The sequence below is a fragment of the Genypterus blacodes genome, unplaced genomic scaffold, assembly GCF_046128005.1.
Source record: "Genypterus blacodes isolate CSIRO-AG114 ecotype Tasmania unplaced genomic scaffold, CSIRO-AGI_Gbla_v1 ptg000104l_1, whole genome shotgun sequence".
NCBI classification, from domain to species: domain Eukaryota; kingdom Metazoa; phylum Chordata; class Actinopteri; order Ophidiiformes; family Ophidiidae; genus Genypterus; species Genypterus blacodes.
Window position 1 is genome coordinate 573,640 of NW_027466908.1, and position 17,053 is coordinate 590,692.

Consider the following 17,053-nt stretch of genomic DNA (forward strand, 5'->3'; position numbering starts at 1 on the left):
TGATTCTGTGTGTGTGTGTGTGATTAATGTGCTGGATACCTGCTGCTCTACATGTGTGTGTTGCTAATGGAGCCTGTGGGCAGGTTAACACAAGTGTGTGTGTGTGTACAGGTCAGATCTCGGTGGAAGGCTTTGCCAGGTATCTGAACGGTGAGGAGAACAGCATCATCCCGCCGGAGAAGCTGGACCAGAGCGAGGACATGACTCTGCCTCTCTCACACTACTTTATCAACTCCTCCCACAACACGTACCTCACAGGTACAGACGCCACCTCCCCTCCTCCCCTCCTCTCCCTTTGTCTCTCCCTCACTCCATTTTACTCCCGATCCACATGAACACATCACTTGTTCATTTAGAAACACAATTACAGTCTCATACGTGAATACGCCCCATTTCATAGCTCGCAGGTCAGTCAATCAAAGGCGGCGGCGCGTGTCCCAACCCGGCGGCCCGTGTTCCCTCTCTGGAGGTTATCCAATCCAGTCACCAGCCAGACTGCGTTCATTGATATTCATGAGTTAAATATTTCTTTAGACAGGTAGTCACAGTAAGTGGCTGCTGGCGGCGCAGGAGCACGCCGCGGCGCAGCACAGAGGCCATCTTCTCTCCCACGGATGTTAGCATTCATCTATTCAAATCTATTCCGGGCAAACTGACGAGCGGCGAATCTCTCAAGTGGATCAAATTTCTCCAGCGATGGAAAACATTGAAATTCTCTAATAAGGCAAAGAGAGAGAAAAACAAATAACAGGTTTTTGATTCTCTCGTGGTGAACGCTGTGTTTCCGTTACGTGTTCTTACAGCCACACGGTGTGATGTCATCGACTATATGAATATATGTACGCAACACAGAGTGCATAGGTCATGTAGAGCTTTATGGGTGTGTTTACCTTTAAGAGGCAAACAGTCTCATGATCAACGAGACAGAAGTAGAAGAGGGAACCTTTCTTTATTATGTTTGATTCAGAAAAGAAGAACAAACTTTATTAATCCCATCGTTGAGAAATTAAATGCATACATGCATCATGACATTTCTTTCTTTTTCTAAACAGCAGCAGTGTTACAAAGTCAAACTAGTGTCTCTGAAGCTGCTCAAATTACCGCTAGTGATGTCATCAAACTAACAACGTGATGTCATCAACTAAAAGTGGTACAAGAGTGATGTCGTCCCATAAACAAAGTGACACCAGCGTGTCCTTGTTGGAGAAAGTGTCCAATAAAGTCCAGACAGTCTGATGTAATTCCTGCTGAAGGACACACACACACACACACCACACGTTACACACACATGAAATTACACTCATAACTCCTGACTCACACACAGTCGCTCGTCTCTTCACTCTTCACCCCTGACCTCTACACTTCTACTTCATTGGTCCATTTCATTCCAATAACACAAAGTTACACAGGGAAGTCCCATTTCATATAAAGTCAAAGTCTTACTGAAAGAGTGAAATAACTATGTATTTGTATTTTACAACCCAAATACACACACACACATGTAAACAAACCATTATACAACATAAACACTCCCTTTGAATGGATTTATATCACTGCTATTATAAACACTTAACATAAACACACCCTTAATCTCCTATCTAGTTACAATGATGAGGATGATGATGATGATGAAGATGAAGTGAGAGCACAGTTGTGTCTCAGTTGGTGCTAATGTGAGGAGATAATCGCTCTGCTAATGGCGACGGTGTGATGATAACGTGATGTAACCGCAGCATCCTCTCAACCGCCGCTCGCCTCTAATGCGTTACACAGAGAGGAGGACACGCCGCTTCTCTCTGGATCACCACAGCAGTTACCTGATGAGGTGTGTGTGTGTGTGTGTGTGTGTGTGTGTGTGTGTGTGTGTGTGTGTGTGTTTGTGTGTGGGCCGCAGCTGGCCAGCTCGCAGGCAACTCTTCGGTGGAGATGTACAAGCAGGTCCTCCTGTCAGGTTGCCGCTGCATCGAACTGGACTGCTGGAAAGGTCGAACCACCGAAGAAGAGCCGGTCATCACTCACGGCTTCACCATGACGACGGAAATCTCCTTTAAGGTACGAAGGGGTGGGGGGGCAGGCGGTGGGACTGAGAGGGGTTACATCACAGAGAGACAAAGAAGAGAAGAAGAAAAGAGGAAGGACAGCGACCAAAACACTGAAAACTAATAAAGATAACGAGGTCATTCAAGTTAAGAGTTCAGTCAAGAGATGCAGGTTTTGGCCGTTATGGCGACCCGGAGACACACGAGAGGAGAAGCTGCACAGATGCCGCTTGCTCTATGGATTGTTGGAGACTAACAGCATTATATGGCGACAGGAAGCAGGTGGTCAGAGGCAGAGGAGGAAGAGTGCGGAGGACAGATGAGGGGTAAATGAGGAGGAGGAGGAGGCTGAGACAGTAAGAGGGACATCCACAGACAGAGGCAGACGGCTCATTAGAAAACAGGGAGGCACTGAGGGAAGATGAGAGACGTGAAGGACAGTGAGGTGCAGTGAGGACACAACAGAGCAGACTGAGGGAGGAACTACAGATCTAATGAGAGCAACAGGAGAATAAAGCTAGAGAGAGGAGGAAGAAGAAGGAGGAGCTACAGAAGGAGAAGGAGGGGCTACAGAAGGAGGAGGAGGAGCTACAGAAGGAGAAGGTCCAGATCCAAAGACTGTGAGGAGAAGGAAAACGAAAGAGAGAAAACCTCATTTGTTCTTTTTGTTGTTCATTAAATGCAGCAGCTGTTGTGCTGCCAGAGAGCATTGTGGGATGTGGTGTTATAATGATGTCATTATACACGTAGATGAAGCTGGGGAGATTCCAGTAAAGAAATTGTTATTCTGATCTCTTCCATTATAATAGATTAGACCTCAGCTGTGTGTGTGATGATGATGATGATGATGTGATTGTTGTTGTGTTTGTTTGTGTGTGTGTGTGTGTGTAGGAGGTGATTGAGGCGATCGCAGAGTGTGCCTTCAAGACCTCCCCTTTCCCCATCATCCTGTCCTTTGAGAACCACGTGGACTCGTAAGTCAGCGGCTTGTCAAATGTGGGGAGCCTGTGATTGATTACTTTATTGATCCATCGCTGCTCTGAGGACTGTTAGCCTGTTAGACGGTTGGCCTGTGTGTTTGTCTGTCTGTGTGTCTGTTTGTCTGTTTGTATCTGCAGCTGTTTGGGTTTTAGTAGGAGATGAGTCCTAAATGGTTCCAAGGGGCTCACAGACGTATGGATACTATATGTTGATGCTCTTAAATGAATTGTGACCCCCCCCCCCCTCTCTCCCTGTGTGTGTGTGTGTGTGTGTGTGTGTGTGTGTGTGTGTGTGTGTGTGTGTGTGTGTGTGTGTTACTCCCCAGACCAAAGCAGCAGGCAAAGATGGCTGAGTACTGCCGCTCAATATTTGGAGATGCATTACTGACAGAACCTCTGGAGAAATATCTTGTGAGTACAAAAGCTGTCCAAACACACACACACACAGAGAACATGGCCTGCAGCCAGGGATGTTATCACAGATGAGTGAAGTGAAGAAGCCTCACAGCAAAGCTGTCCAGCAGGGACGGACCAGAACAGTACACACACACACACACACACACACACACACACACACACACACACACACACACACACACACACAAACACACAAACACACACACACAATTCATAGTTCATAATATCAGAATTTATATAAAATATATACTGTATAAAAGGTTTGATTTTGCTGTTTTGCAGCCTGTGAAACTTTCTCAGTTCTGAGTCTCCCCTTCCTCTCCTCTCTCTCCTCTCCTCTCCTCTCCTCTCCTCTCCTCTCCTCTCCTCTTCCTTACCCTCTCCTCTCCTCTCCTCTCCTCGTGCCCTCTAGCAGCTGGCTCTGTGTCTTGTCTCTGTGTTCTCTTGCTGTTGCTCGTGGCTCATATTTATCCCCGTGTCTCTTCCCTCTCTGGTGTTCCTTCGCAGACACACAGATACAGAAACCTTTCGGCGATTTATCGTCTGTGGAAGCCAACTTTTAATGACCCGTCCTCCCATCACTTCTACTCCTCTTCCTCTGTTACGGAGGGAGAGGCTGCAGAGGACAGACACCTCAGATTAAATGGAAGTGTTTTACGCTGTAATCGAAACGTGCTTTTCTTGGCAGCCCTTTATCTGTCTCTCCTCTGTTGCCATGGCTACCAGTCAAAAGCTTGCTTTGTCCCTTTGTAGCCAAACTCTTTTTTTTCTCCCCCAAAGGTGTCTTTGTGTGTAATGACGCAGACGCTCTGTTACGTGAGGCAAATGTAGACACGCTTAAACAAACCGTCTGTTAATCTTTGGTCCCACAGTGTTTTGGTTGAAGGCATCACAAATGTGTCACCGCCACCACGATGTCATTATGTTGATACACTTAATACAGCCTCATTTAGGGAACAATCAGCTGCTACGGCAGATTGGTGCCTGTTCAGATAAACACACATCGTAAACAAACTGCACCATGGCCGTCTCCTAATTTGGGATGAAGATACACACACACACACACACACACACAAACATACACACTGTGTCTTGTAACTTTTCACAGACACTTTTCATCACTGATCCGCTCCGTCCACCTTCACGGCTCTTCTCTGTAAACTACAAGTATTTTGTGAATTGGCTCTGCTGGGGCGCTCGTTGGCATCTGGACGTCTGCTCGCTGCGATCAGCTCCCTGCTCTGGGAGACGGAGACACACGGAGCAGACGGGGGATCGGTCCTCTCTCAGCTCCACTTCAGCTGAGCCTGAAGTGATTTATTTTACTTTTATAAAAGCATGAATATCAGGGTTTGGAGTTTTGCGAACCAATTTCAGGCGTAAAGCATTCTAACATAGGAGTGAACGGAGGTCATTCAACGCTGAGCGACGGTGCGCACACACTGATAAGTTCCAGTTAAGCACAAACAGAAAAGTTTTCAGGCTTATAAACAACTTAACACCGTCTGTGCAGCACCGGCAACTAAATGATGAAGGAAGAGAGAAGAGAGAGGTCGCCACTCTGCTCCGCCTCCAGACTCAATGATGACAGAAATGTTTGCACCAACACGCCTGGTCATACATATTAATGTCTGTGTGTGTCTAAAAATACTCACAGAATGCGATTAAACTGTTGCATTCTGCACAAAATAATCCATTATTATGGATTTTAACGTTTCTGTTCGATGCTGCTGAATCATCGCCTTAGAAACGAGCCCCGTCCTTCACACACGGGCGTGTGAGTGAGTGTGTCCCCGGTTGTCCCTGAAGGTGCAATGCTACAGCGCAACTCTAACTTCCCAGCAGTTATCTCACTCACACACACACACACAGGGGAGCTCCTCGGGCACTGCCGCCTGCCAAAGACAAAGCCCGCAGAGAATTACAGCCTTTTGAATGGATGTGACATTGAATTGTTCTCAGGGAGAAGCTTTTGGGAGACAAGGAGAAGGAGAAGGAGAAGGAGAAGGAGAAGGAGACAGATACGAGCAGAGAGGGAGAGAGAGAGAGACAGAGGGATAAAGTGACGTTGAAGAATGGGTTAGTAAACACTGAGCCTGTATTTAGTGGTGAAGGTGAGAGCAATGACGATCCCTCCTCCTGTGGCAGACGCCGTATGCAGCATCTCCAATGGGACGTCGGCTCTGTGGCACCACAGGGGGCCGCGGCAGATAGAGGCTAAAATAACCCCATTGGTTCCAGTTGAGCCTTGGGTGAAGAGAAAGAGGATGACTATTTCCTCAGAAAGTCAAGGCCGGTGTGTGTACAGAGGAGGGAGAGGATCTGAATGTGTGTTTCCTGTTGTGCCGCTCATTCTGCATCTCAGCAGAGCGTTTGATACTTCCTTTACTGCTGCCGGTACAGGAACAGCCACAGTGAAGATTGTTCACTACGTCTTGATTTAGCAGACGATGGGCCTTAAACGTAAAAGTCCACAGAAATCGTTCATGATCAAGGCCTTAAAAAAGCTGAAAAATGTTGCTCCTGTCTGCTCAGGTCAATTTAAGCAAAAATCAATCTTGATGACGTCGGGCAGACCTGCAGCTCTGTTAAACCTGGAAGTCCCCTTTATTTTCCTAAGGTTTTGATTCGTTTTTATCTATTTACAGCAGTGCTTTATAACTGAGAGCTATCTGGAAATGTGATCATTGGGAAAAGAACCTCAGGAAATCATCTGAAAGTGGATGAAATATGGATTCATAATGATGGTGGTGTTCTCTTGTTGTTGTTCCGCTCATCACTGCATTCATTATGCAAATGAGGCCCTCGCTACCAAAACATTTTAATTATAACTGCTGTAAAATATGTTCAGCATTACAGTTAAGTTTTCATGCAATTTGTTCGGCCCTGTTTAGGCCTAATCTTACATTGTGAGTGCCGCCTAAAGTTTGGGAGTTTGGAAGAGAAACTCCATTAAATCCTTTCAGGTAAATTGGAGGAGAATCCAGCAGATTGGAGTCGAGCTCGGCTCTCCCGTCAAAACAAGTTAGAGACGCAATAAAGCCCAACGAGACGGGGCTCGTGTTTTAATCTAGGGCTCATCACAGAGGAGCTGTGTGTGTGTGTGTGTGTGTGTGTGTGTGTAGTGACGGTTGGAAGAGTATGTGATTAGATGGGAAGGTTTTGCTTCATTATCCGTATGGATGTCTGTTTAGATTGCTCTTGGTAGCAGTCAGTGACGTTGAGTGTGCGGACATCTTCACAATATGTTGTAAACATCTCAGAGTCTGTGTGCGTCTTTGTATCCCTGTGATGATGCATTATTAATGCAGCTAAACTCTGTGATTCAAAAACACTGGATCCAATGAATAAACCAGAGATGTGCTCCGTGGTTTGTGTGTGTGTGTGTGTGTGTGTGTGTGTGTGTGTGTGTGTGTGTGTGTGTGTGTGTGTGTGTGTGTGTGTGTGTGTGTGTGTGTGTGTGTGTGTGTGTGTGTGTGTGTGTGTGTGTGTGTGTGTGTGTGTGTGTATCAAAGTTTTCAGCATTAATTGTCAAACAGGATTCAATGTTTGTTTGTCTGCAGGTCTGAACTTTGTCTCTGGCATCATTTGTCAGTCGTAACCTCATAACACATCCTGCCCACCCTCCTGGATTATTACCTCTGCCTCAAGCTGTGTGTGTGTGTGTGTGTGTGTGTGTGTGTGTGTGTGTGTGTGTGTGTGTGTGTGTGTGTGTGTGTGTGTGTGTGTGTGTGTTAGCAAGATAACTCCAAAGGGTTATTCATTGACTTTTAAGAGGTCGAAGCCAAAGAACAAGTTACCACTTCATGGTAGGAGAGACTAAGAATAGCACAGACAGCCTTCAAACCAAAGCGTCAGGCTTGATCACTCGTTCCTCTCCTTATCCTTTTGTATCCATAGGAACACACACCAACCAATACGTACTGCATCCCTGGGTCCCTCTACCACCTCTACCTTTACATGCAGTAATCCTTGACAATGTCTCTCCCTGCGTCTGTCTCTGTCTGTCTTCATCCAGCTGGAGTCCGGCGTTCCGTTACCAAGCCCCATGGAACTGATGGGCAAGATTCTGGTGAAGAACAAGAAGAAACACCACAAGACAGACGGAAGCACCAAGAAGAAACTGTGCGAGCAGGTGTCTAACACCTACAGCGACTCCTCCAGCGTGTGTGAGCCCTCGTCCCCTAGTGCAGGTAGACACACACACACACACACACACACACACACACACACACACACACACACTCCCATCAAGCCACACTGAGAATGATGACGTTTGTGACGCATAGTGTAACCTCACACTCCGGGTCCATCCGTTCTGTGCCGTCCCGAGGCTGAATGAGCCGATGTTCATCATTCATCATTTTCATGGCCTCCTCCATCAGCACAAGCTGTTATTGGCTGCTGCATACACACTGTCAGGCACACACGCTGTGAGCCACACGGGTGTCTTAAACACTGGCCAGTAGTGGCCTGCAGTGTGTGTGTGTGTGTGTGCAGGACATTGTGTAGATGTCTGCTGAACTTTTATGTGTCTCAATTTATGTATTCTCATATTTTCACAGCTGCCCTGTGGTAAAAAAGGTCCCCAGTTATGTACACACTGCTGTCACCCTCATTATGTGTGTGTGTGTACGTGTCACACACATTCCTCTTGTTGCACTTTATGTTTCCGATGTTTTTTCATATTTATAGACATATTATATTGCTCTATTTTGACTTATAATGAATCCTGCAGTCAATCAAGTCACCAAGCTGTCCTTACATGACGCCACACTGCCCCCTGGTGGAAACACAGGCAGCACACGTTCATGATAGTTTGTCATGTTTATGAAGAACCTAATAAATGGATGAAGGTGTGTTATATAAAGAGTGAAGTAAATTTTTATAGCACGTTTAATAAAACAGGCACCAACTCAACGTGCGTTCAAGATCATAAACATCAATGATAAGACAAAGATAATGAACAGCAAGAGTAGAAGTTAGAATGATGATAGACTCTATACGGCCTTCCTCCAAACTTTAAAGTGCCCCAGAATGACAGCAATGATAATTAGCAGTAAAAATGAATAATACAGGTTTTATTGATATTATTAAAAAGGACCATAAAGAGAAACTGGTAAAAAGAGAAACTTAACTTAGTGAAAGATGAAGCAGAAATATAGAAGGACGACTCTACAGGTTAAGAGAGTGTAAAAGAAATGAAAAGAGAGGAAGAATTAAATATTAAAATAAAACATTACACATACATTAAAACACAGTAAGCATGTGAAACGAGCTGCTGGGGATTTCTTTAATAATCCATAACCTCTGAGAGATGAGGACGTTTCCCGGTATTTCTTCATACGTTTTATCCATTTTCGCCCGATTCAGATAAATATTTAACGTCTCTTTTACTAGAGAAACTTCACATTAGAAACTTCACTCGTACTTTGAAGGAGAGAATAGCGAAGCATCCGGGTGCCACATGGTTGCTGCTGCTGCTCCGGGTGAAGTGTTGAGTGTCAGACAGCAGTTTGGACGGACGCCACGTGTCCCTCGCCGTCCTTGGCCGCTCTGTCCTCTGCGGTCGGTTCCCACATGACGTCTTTATTTCTGTCCTCTTGTCTGAAACCAAAGAACCATGCCGTTGTTTTAAATGGTTTAGTTCTTCAGTCCATAAAAAATACAAATGTCACTGCTTCATGATCTCCGTGTGTGTATGAGGTCATATTGTCACATTTCTTGGCAAACGTTATTATAAAAATGGAGAAGTAAAGCTGTAGTTTCCCACACTGACATCTGAGGCCGTGTTTGTTTGTTTGTTTGTTTGTGTCGTCGTGTTCCAGGCTCCACTAAAGAGGAGATGGCCGATTCCTCGCAGCCTCCAGAGAGCGCCGAGCTCAGCCTGAGGCCGCAGGGCAGGAAGTCCATCGGTGAGTGGTAAAGATGTGGAGAACCTCAGCATCGGAGGGGAAACCTGAGGCGCATTAGAGCGGCTGGGTCACGGCGACTCTGTGCTGCGCTTAAATGAATTCCCTAAGTCGGCGTGACCTCACAGTCAGAGTGATTACTTTATTGGTCTCTCATTATGTTTGCACAGGAGCAACTTCACCAAAACAAAATTCAAATCAATTTTCCCAGCGTATGAGGCAGTGGGAGGGTGGGGAGGGGTGAAGGGGTGAGGGAGAGGGGGGGTCTCTCACTGTAAACCTCTCTCCAGTCTCCCAGGCTCCTCTTCAACTGTAATTGAAGCACTTAATCTTTGGTTGGGACTCGTTTCAAAGCCAATCTGATTCAATTGAAGTTGAATTTGCACAAACATTATGGTCGCTCGGCTTTACTTTTTCCCAAAGAGGAAATTCTGTCATCGATCTTTGCTGTTTGCTGCCGGACTTAGTGATTTTTGGGCCTCTTGAGCATTTTCCTAACTGGGATTAATGTGGTAATGCAGGTAACATCTGTGGTCTAAAGGTAAACAAGGGTGCTGTTGTGACTAAAAGGATTAGAACCTGCTGGACAAACAGGAGCCCGTGTAATGTTGTTAGTGTTAAAGGTTCATATCTCATCAGCAAAACAAGCTTATCTGTGGGTACAAGTTCAGTTTCATATCTGTAGTTATCTGCATCTGTCTGTGGAGATCTCACCTGAACTTCAACCTGGAATGAATGTGTGTGTGTGTCAGGAGAGGTGGAGGCAGAGAGCGAGGACGAAGATGACGACGATGACGACTGTAAGAAGGGCTCCATGGATGAGGTGTGTGAGCGGACAACCTTTCATATTATTGCTTTTTGTTGTAATTGATTCACAGATTGACAACCTGGACTCATTAGTTTGCATGTTATGTGCTGAAGACGCCCTCTAGTGGACAAAGTGCGCATACAAGACACTGGATCTATGTGATGTGATGTCAAATGTCCTATTGTGTGTGTGTGTTTGTGTGTGTGAGCAGGGTACAGCCGGCAGTGAGGCGTTTGCCACAGAGGAAATGTCCAACCTGGTGACCTACATCCAGCCGGTCAAGTTTAACAGCTTTGAAGCTTCCAAAAGTATGAAGTTCCTCCACAGATTCTAACATAATACAAACAAATCCCTAAGCTATCAAATGTAATCATCAGCTCCGCCTCTTGATCAATAGCCTTGTTATTGTTATTTTACTAATGGATAAACGATCTGATGTATGTCTGCAGAGATCAACCGCAGCTTCCAGATGTCGTCCTTCGTGGAGACCAAAGCTCTGGAGCAGCTCACTAAGTGTCCTGTGGAGTTTGTGGAGTATCCTGCTCACAGTCCACTGAGCTTAGATGTGTGTGATGCTGATGGTATTTGTGTTAGTAGTAGGATTGTTGTTCCTTAACTAGGCTGTGTTCAGGTACAACAAGCTGCAGCTGAGCAGGATTTACCCCAAAGGCACCAGAGTGGATTCATCCAATTACAACCCACAGCTGTTCTGGAACGCCGGCTGCCAGCTGGTGGCGCTCAACTTCCAGACCATCGGTGAGGAGGGAACATAGGAAGACAGAGAGATAGAGGCAGAGAGAGAGAGAGAGAATGAGACAAAGAAAGACAGAGAGAGGGAATGAGGGAGACAAAGAGAGAGAGAGAGAGATAGAAGAGTGTTGCGTAGTCAAGTCTTTCACCACCTTTGTCTCTGATCAAAATCACATAGAAACAGTTTATTATGGCTGTGAAAGACAAACAAACTTGTCATTTGTCCTCATCCTGTCCTCATTCTGTCCTCATCCTGTCCTCATCCTGTCCTCTCCACAGATCTGTCCATGCAGCTCAACCTGGGCATGTACGAGTACAACGGGAAGTGCGGCTTCAGACTGAAACCAGAGTTTATGAGGCGTCCGGACAAACACTTTGACCCGTTCACTGAGAGCACAGTGGATGGGATCGTAGCCAACACGCTGTCTGTGAAGGTGTGTGTGTGTGTGTTGCGCTCACATTCCCTTTATGTCTCTGCGTCTCTCTCCTGTGTTTTCATTGGCTCCTTTTCCTTCCAGATCATTTCGGGCCAGTTCCTGTCAGACAAGAAGGTGGGCACCTACGTGGAGATCGACATGTTCGGCCTCCCGGTGGACACGAAGAGGAAAGCGTTCAAGACCAAAACGTCTCAGGGCAACGCCATCAACCCCGTGTGGGAAGAGGAGGCCATCGTCTTCAAGAAGGTCAAACTCCAGCTGTGTGTTTGAGCTCTTTGGACCCTTTGAGGCCTCTCTGCTATAAAGAACGCTCTGTTGTTTCCAGGTGGTTCTGCCAACTCTGGCCTCGCTGAGGATCGCCGTGTTTGAAGAGGGCGGGAAGTTCATCGGCCACCGCATCATTCCTGTGTCAGCCATCCGTCCAGGTGAGGAAGCTGAGGATGAAGATGTGATCGTGTCCCTTCAGGTGTCCCTCAGCCTCACTGTTGTTGCTTTGGCTCTTGAATCCTTGCAGGTTATCACTACATCAGCCTGAGGAACGAGAAGAACCAGTCACTGACCATGCCCGCCCTGTTCGTCTACGTGGAAGTGAAGGACTACGTCCCCGACACATTCGCCGGTAAAACATTTGCAAACCCGTTGTCACTCAAATGCGTCACGTAGAGGCCAGAGGAGCATTCAGCGCCTTCACCTTCCCTCTGTCTCCTTCCTGTTCCTCAGACGTCATCGAGGCTTTGTCCAATCCCATCCGCTACGTCAACCTGATGGAGCAGAGAGCCAATCAGCTTGCTGCTCTCACGCTGGAGGAGGGAGGGGAGGAGGAAGGCGACAAGGAGGTACGTTTGAGACGACAGGAGTGAGAGAAGAAGAATCAAACACGCTAAATGCAGCATCGACACTGAGAGGACCAAAGAGTTTTGTCCGACAGAGTTTGTAAGCGCGGAACAACGATTTGTCTCTATTACATCATGACAGGTTCAGGGTGTGAGCCCGAGCGGCGCCGGAGGGTTTGTGGGGTTATTAGAAGAAGAGAAGAAGAACAAGAGGGGTGGGGGGGGGAAAGAGAGCGTCGTCCCTCAGGGGGGTTTGGTCTTTATCTGATCAGCCAGCTGATGCATTCGCCCGCGAGGACGGCCCGACGGAGAGCCGCCGCGCTGTGACCATGGCAACAGTCGCCCTGAGCGCCTGAGCACGGACAGAGGAGAGAGAGAGAGTGAGAGGGAGGGAGGGAGAGAGAGAGAGAGGGAGAGAAAGGTAGAGGAGTCAGAGTGAAAGTGAGATTTACTTTTAAATTGCGTAGAGATAAGAACATATGATCAGCTGCTCTGCTGGACCCAGAGGAGCCAGAGGATCCAGAGGAGTCATGTTGAGGATCGGACAGCACAGCTACATCTACCAAGTGTCCCGTAGGACCAAGGTGACTGTCTCTCACACTGACGTCTCACTCCGTCCTCCGCTTCCCGGGTCTCTGAGTATGAAACGTTTAACTCTGTGTCGCCGCTCGTCCTTCGCTTTGAATCCACATCATCTTCAGTCGCAGCCCAGACGTTCATTTCCTTAAATAAGAAGTTAGAAGAGAAGGTTTGATCGCTTTGAGTTCTGTGTTTGCAGAATTATTTGCTGTTTTATGAAGATTATGCGTTTAATATTTAATGCTTGGAGACAAACAGCAGAGTCATGATGCAGTTTAGTTTAATGTTGGGCTCCATTTGTCTTCACTGGTTGTTTTTCCTCTTAATTGAATTGTTTTTATTGCTCTCTCCATCTTTTCCTGACATGTAAATCCCATAATTCTGTTGAATAATTTAATTGAGCTCACAGGTTCTCTTTTTTCCTAATCAAACAATCAAGCTGTTTAGTTTGATGAAGAGTTACCTTCATCTTCAGGATCAGTGCTTCATTTCATACACACACATTTATACAAAAAAAAAAAATGTTTGATTGTTTTTGGTGCTTATGATCAAATGCTCTGGTTCTGGTTCTGGTATTGATCCAGGTGGAGGCCGGGAGCGACGCCCCCTCAGAGTCTAAGCTGGACCAGAGGGTGACGTTACCTGCAGAGAACGGCCTAAACCACACGCCCATCATCGCCCCCAAGCCGCCCTCCATGGTGGGACTCCAGCCGCAGTCTGCAGGTGCAGCAGGGCCGCCAGGGCGCAACACGGGGGGAAATGAAAAACGTCTAGTAAAGTCAGAAATACTAAACTGGAACTGTGAACTTCTTTGTGTTTGTGATCCAGGATCTCTGAAGCCGTCGATGAAGACTGAAGACATCGTCCACAGCGTCCTCACAGGTGAGTGTTACTCCTATGATGATGTCATAGGTGCAGTGTGACAGGATTTCAGGATGTAGTTGTTGTTTTTCTTCCCTCCCAGCTGATGTTTTGCTGATGTTATCTCTCCTTTCCCCTGTCGCTTGTCTTCAGAACTGGAGGCTCAGACGGTGGAGGAGTTGAAGCAGCAGAAGGGCTTTGTGCGGGAGCAGAGGAAGCAGTACAAGGAGATGAAGGAGCTGGTGAGGAAGCACCACAGGAAGACCAGCGAGCTGATCAAGGAGCACACGGCCCGCGTGTCCGAGCTGCAGAGCCAGCAGCAGCGCCGCCGCTCGGCCCTGCAGAAGAGCCACAAACGAGATGGTAAGAAAAGGTAGGTGGCCCTCTGCTTCTCCTCCTCCTCCTCCTCCTCTTCCTCCTCACCTTCGCCATTTCACATGTTTCCTCCATCCATCTTAACAGGATTGTACAGTAAACTTTATCTACTTTATTTAATCCTGTGGTTGATTCGTCCAGCAGGGCGACAGAATCCACTCGTTTATGTCGCCAATCAAAGTGCATCAATACAAGAGAAATAGATATGAAACACTTTTAAAGCTGCATGTTTTCTAAAGATTACACACGTAGACACATATTTTCTGGCACACGTCACAAAGAGGTTCTTTAATTCTTTAGTTCTATGAATTAATGAATAGTTTTAAATGACATATTGACATCATTCATACAAACATTCACTGACCCATCCAACTCCTCTGAATCAAAGCAGTAACTTGTATTTGTGGCTGTGTGTGTGTTTGTGTGTGTGTGACCAGCCGGTCCGAGCACTCCCTGTCCACCCTGGACCGGGAGCTGTGTGAGCTGGATCAGGAGTGTAACCAGCGGCTGGCAGAGCTGAAGGAGCAGCAGCAGCAGCAGCTCCTCACACTGCGCCAGGAGCAATACTACAGTGAGAAGTACCAGAAGAGAGAACACATCAAGCAGGTACACACACATACACACACACACACACACACTCATATACACGCACACACTCACATACACACACACACAGACACAGACACACACACACAGACACACACACATAGCCACACACACAGGCTTGTTCTGGCTTGTGTTGATTATCATTCTGCTGATTGATGGAAACATGAATCTCTTCTGCTGCAGCACCTTTACCTCACACACAGCTGCTGTGTGTGTGAAGCAAACATCATCATCATCATATTCATCATCATCACTTTCTTGTGATGTTGTTGTTGTGGTTTGTTTGTTCTCCCAGCTGGTGGAGAAGCTGACCGCCATAGCAGAGGAATGCCAGAGTGCTCAGCTCAAAAAACTCAGAGACCTGTGTGAGAAGTAAGAAAGTGTTCAGCACACACACACACGCACGCACACACACACACACACACACACACACACACACACACACACAGACAGGGAAACCCAGTGTTGCGTTTCAATGTTCACCCTCTCTCTCTCTCTCTCTCGCTCTCTCTCTCTGTAGAGAAAAGAAGGACCTGAAGAAGAAAATGGACAAGAAGAGGCAGGAGAAGATCAATGAAGCCAAATCTAAAGACAAAAATGTTACTGAAGAGTAAGTGATAACATCACACAGCCACTTTAACGGATCTGAAATGGATTTTTTGCTGTGTTTCTTGAAAGTGGCGCTGCTATACTGCTACATGGCCACTAGATGTCAGTAAAGTATAAATATGTGGCTGGACACTCGGTTACTGTTTCTGCCCACAGAGAGAAGCTGGAGATCAACAGATCCTTCGTCAATGAGGTGGTTCAGTACATCAAGCGGGTACGTGTATGCCTATGTATATAAATATATATATATATATATATATATATATATATATATATATTTATAATACTACAGCACTATAATACTACAGTAATGTACAACACATACAGTATATGCACCTACATGTATGTACAAACAGAACCATCATGTGTGGCATTGTCATAACCTGTGTGCGTTTGTGTGTGTGTGTGTGCGTAGCTGGAAGATGCACAGTGTAAGCGGCAGGAGAGGCTACTAGAGAAGCACAAGGACATGAGGCAGCAGATCTTGGATGAGAGACCAAAGGTAAGAATGAATGCTACTCATTTTAACCACCAGGGGGCAAACTGAGCCTGCAGATGAGGCTCTGTAGCTCTGTTTGGTCAATATGAATCTATACCTCATGAAAGGGCCTGCACTATACATTTATGTGCGTGCGTGTGTGTGGCAGGCAGAACACACACACACTGTCAGATCAGATCAGATGACATCAGACAGTAACATGTAGCATGTAAGCTGATCCTTTGATAGTGTTAAGGTATCATGTAGTATCATGTATCAATACATTGAGCCTCTCACACCTTTACTCACTCTAAAATCACTTCTCCTCTTTCCTGTGGTGGTGTTTGATCACAGTTGTGCCGTGGTTGGGGGTTTGGTTTATGTACAGTGACCTTGGCTGTCCTGAAAGGTGTGTATGCATACATTAGTGGTATTACTACAGTAGTATCAATCATATTAGTGTTATTAGTGCAGTGAACATTCAGGATGAAACGTTGTTTAGTTTGAGCCTAAACATATTGATCCTCATCAGGATCTGTGTATGTGTCTACATAAATGAATTTCTGAATTGATTTTGAGATTGCAGCTTGTATAACAGAGCAGAAGTGCACTGCACACACACTCACACACACACACACACACACACTGTTGCGTGGATAAAATAGATTTTACTTAACTGACTCTGGTTTCCCCTCAGTGCTCCCTGTGGGCTGTGTGTGTGTGTGTGTGCAGCGTGTGTGTGCATTATTGATGCATCCCTGCCAGGCAGAGACAGTGCAGATCAAAGTCTGTGATGAGAGGAAATAGTGGCTGACAGAGACAGGATGAGAGGAGAAGATCACACACACACACACACACACACTCTCTCTCTCGCTCCCCTCCTCTTCACCTCCTGTCCCATCTCCTCTAACCCTCACCTCCTCTTTACCCTTCTCCCTCCTCCTCCTCTTCCTCCTCTTTCCATTCATTGCGTCACAAGGATTCAGTTCCAAATTAACAGATTGCAGAGACTCAAAGGATCGAGGAGGATATGAGAGATTGGGGGGATTGAGGGGCGGGGGGTTGGCATGGGTTTCCATGACGACCGCACAGGACTCCTGCTCGTCGACATACGACTGTGTGTGTGTGTGTGTGTGTGCTGGTGTGTGTGCACAGGTGGTTGTGTGTGTGCAGACTGAAGCCTGGTGCAGTGGGGAGACACCGTGGTGTTTTCTCCTTCCTCTCTCCCTTCATTTTCATCTTCCTTACATTTCTTTCAAGTAAGGAAGTGCCCGCACGTCTCCCACGCAGGCTCGTACATTCACACGTACGCCAGCGCTGGCCATCAGGGAGACATATTGCCTCCATCACTGCTCCCTGGCTTGTTTTC

At 46.5% G+C, this 17,053-nt stretch overlaps 1 protein-coding gene across 2 annotated transcripts in view; it reads left to right on the plus strand.

The window, feature by feature from the left end:
* Window positions 1–17,053, plus strand: part of plcb1l (phospholipase C beta 1-like) — an 86,740-nt gene that overhangs the window by 63,457 nt on the left and 6,230 nt on the right. The window contains exons 10-32 of one of the 2 annotated variants that reach the window (XM_076160205.1): window positions 112–258; window positions 1,895–2,052; window positions 2,931–3,013; window positions 3,346–3,430; window positions 7,455–7,629; window positions 9,265–9,351; window positions 10,101–10,171; window positions 10,368–10,464; window positions 10,606–10,690; window positions 10,788–10,912; window positions 11,186–11,340; window positions 11,425–11,589; window positions 11,669–11,768; window positions 11,858–11,962; window positions 12,064–12,179; window positions 13,340–13,478; window positions 13,584–13,637; window positions 13,770–13,989; window positions 14,429–14,597; window positions 14,893–14,969; window positions 15,118–15,207; window positions 15,363–15,420; window positions 15,622–15,708. In XM_076160205.1, the coding sequence (XP_076016320.1) occupies window positions 112–258; window positions 1,895–2,052; window positions 2,931–3,013; window positions 3,346–3,430; window positions 7,455–7,629; window positions 9,265–9,351; window positions 10,101–10,171; window positions 10,368–10,464; window positions 10,606–10,690; window positions 10,788–10,912; window positions 11,186–11,340; window positions 11,425–11,589; window positions 11,669–11,768; window positions 11,858–11,962; window positions 12,064–12,179; window positions 13,340–13,478; window positions 13,584–13,637; window positions 13,770–13,989; window positions 14,429–14,597; window positions 14,893–14,969; window positions 15,118–15,207; window positions 15,363–15,420; window positions 15,622–15,708 (2,648 nt within the window). Of the gene's footprint in view, window positions 1–111; window positions 259–1,894; window positions 2,053–2,930; window positions 3,014–3,345; window positions 3,431–7,454; window positions 7,630–9,264; window positions 9,352–10,100; window positions 10,172–10,367; window positions 10,465–10,605; window positions 10,691–10,787; window positions 10,913–11,185; window positions 11,341–11,424; window positions 11,590–11,668; window positions 11,769–11,857; window positions 11,963–12,063; window positions 12,180–13,339; window positions 13,479–13,583; window positions 13,638–13,769; window positions 13,990–14,428; window positions 14,598–14,892; window positions 14,970–15,117; window positions 15,208–15,362; window positions 15,421–15,621; window positions 15,709–17,053 lie in introns of those variants that run through there. The other variant, XR_012964587.1, reaches the window with a different exon arrangement.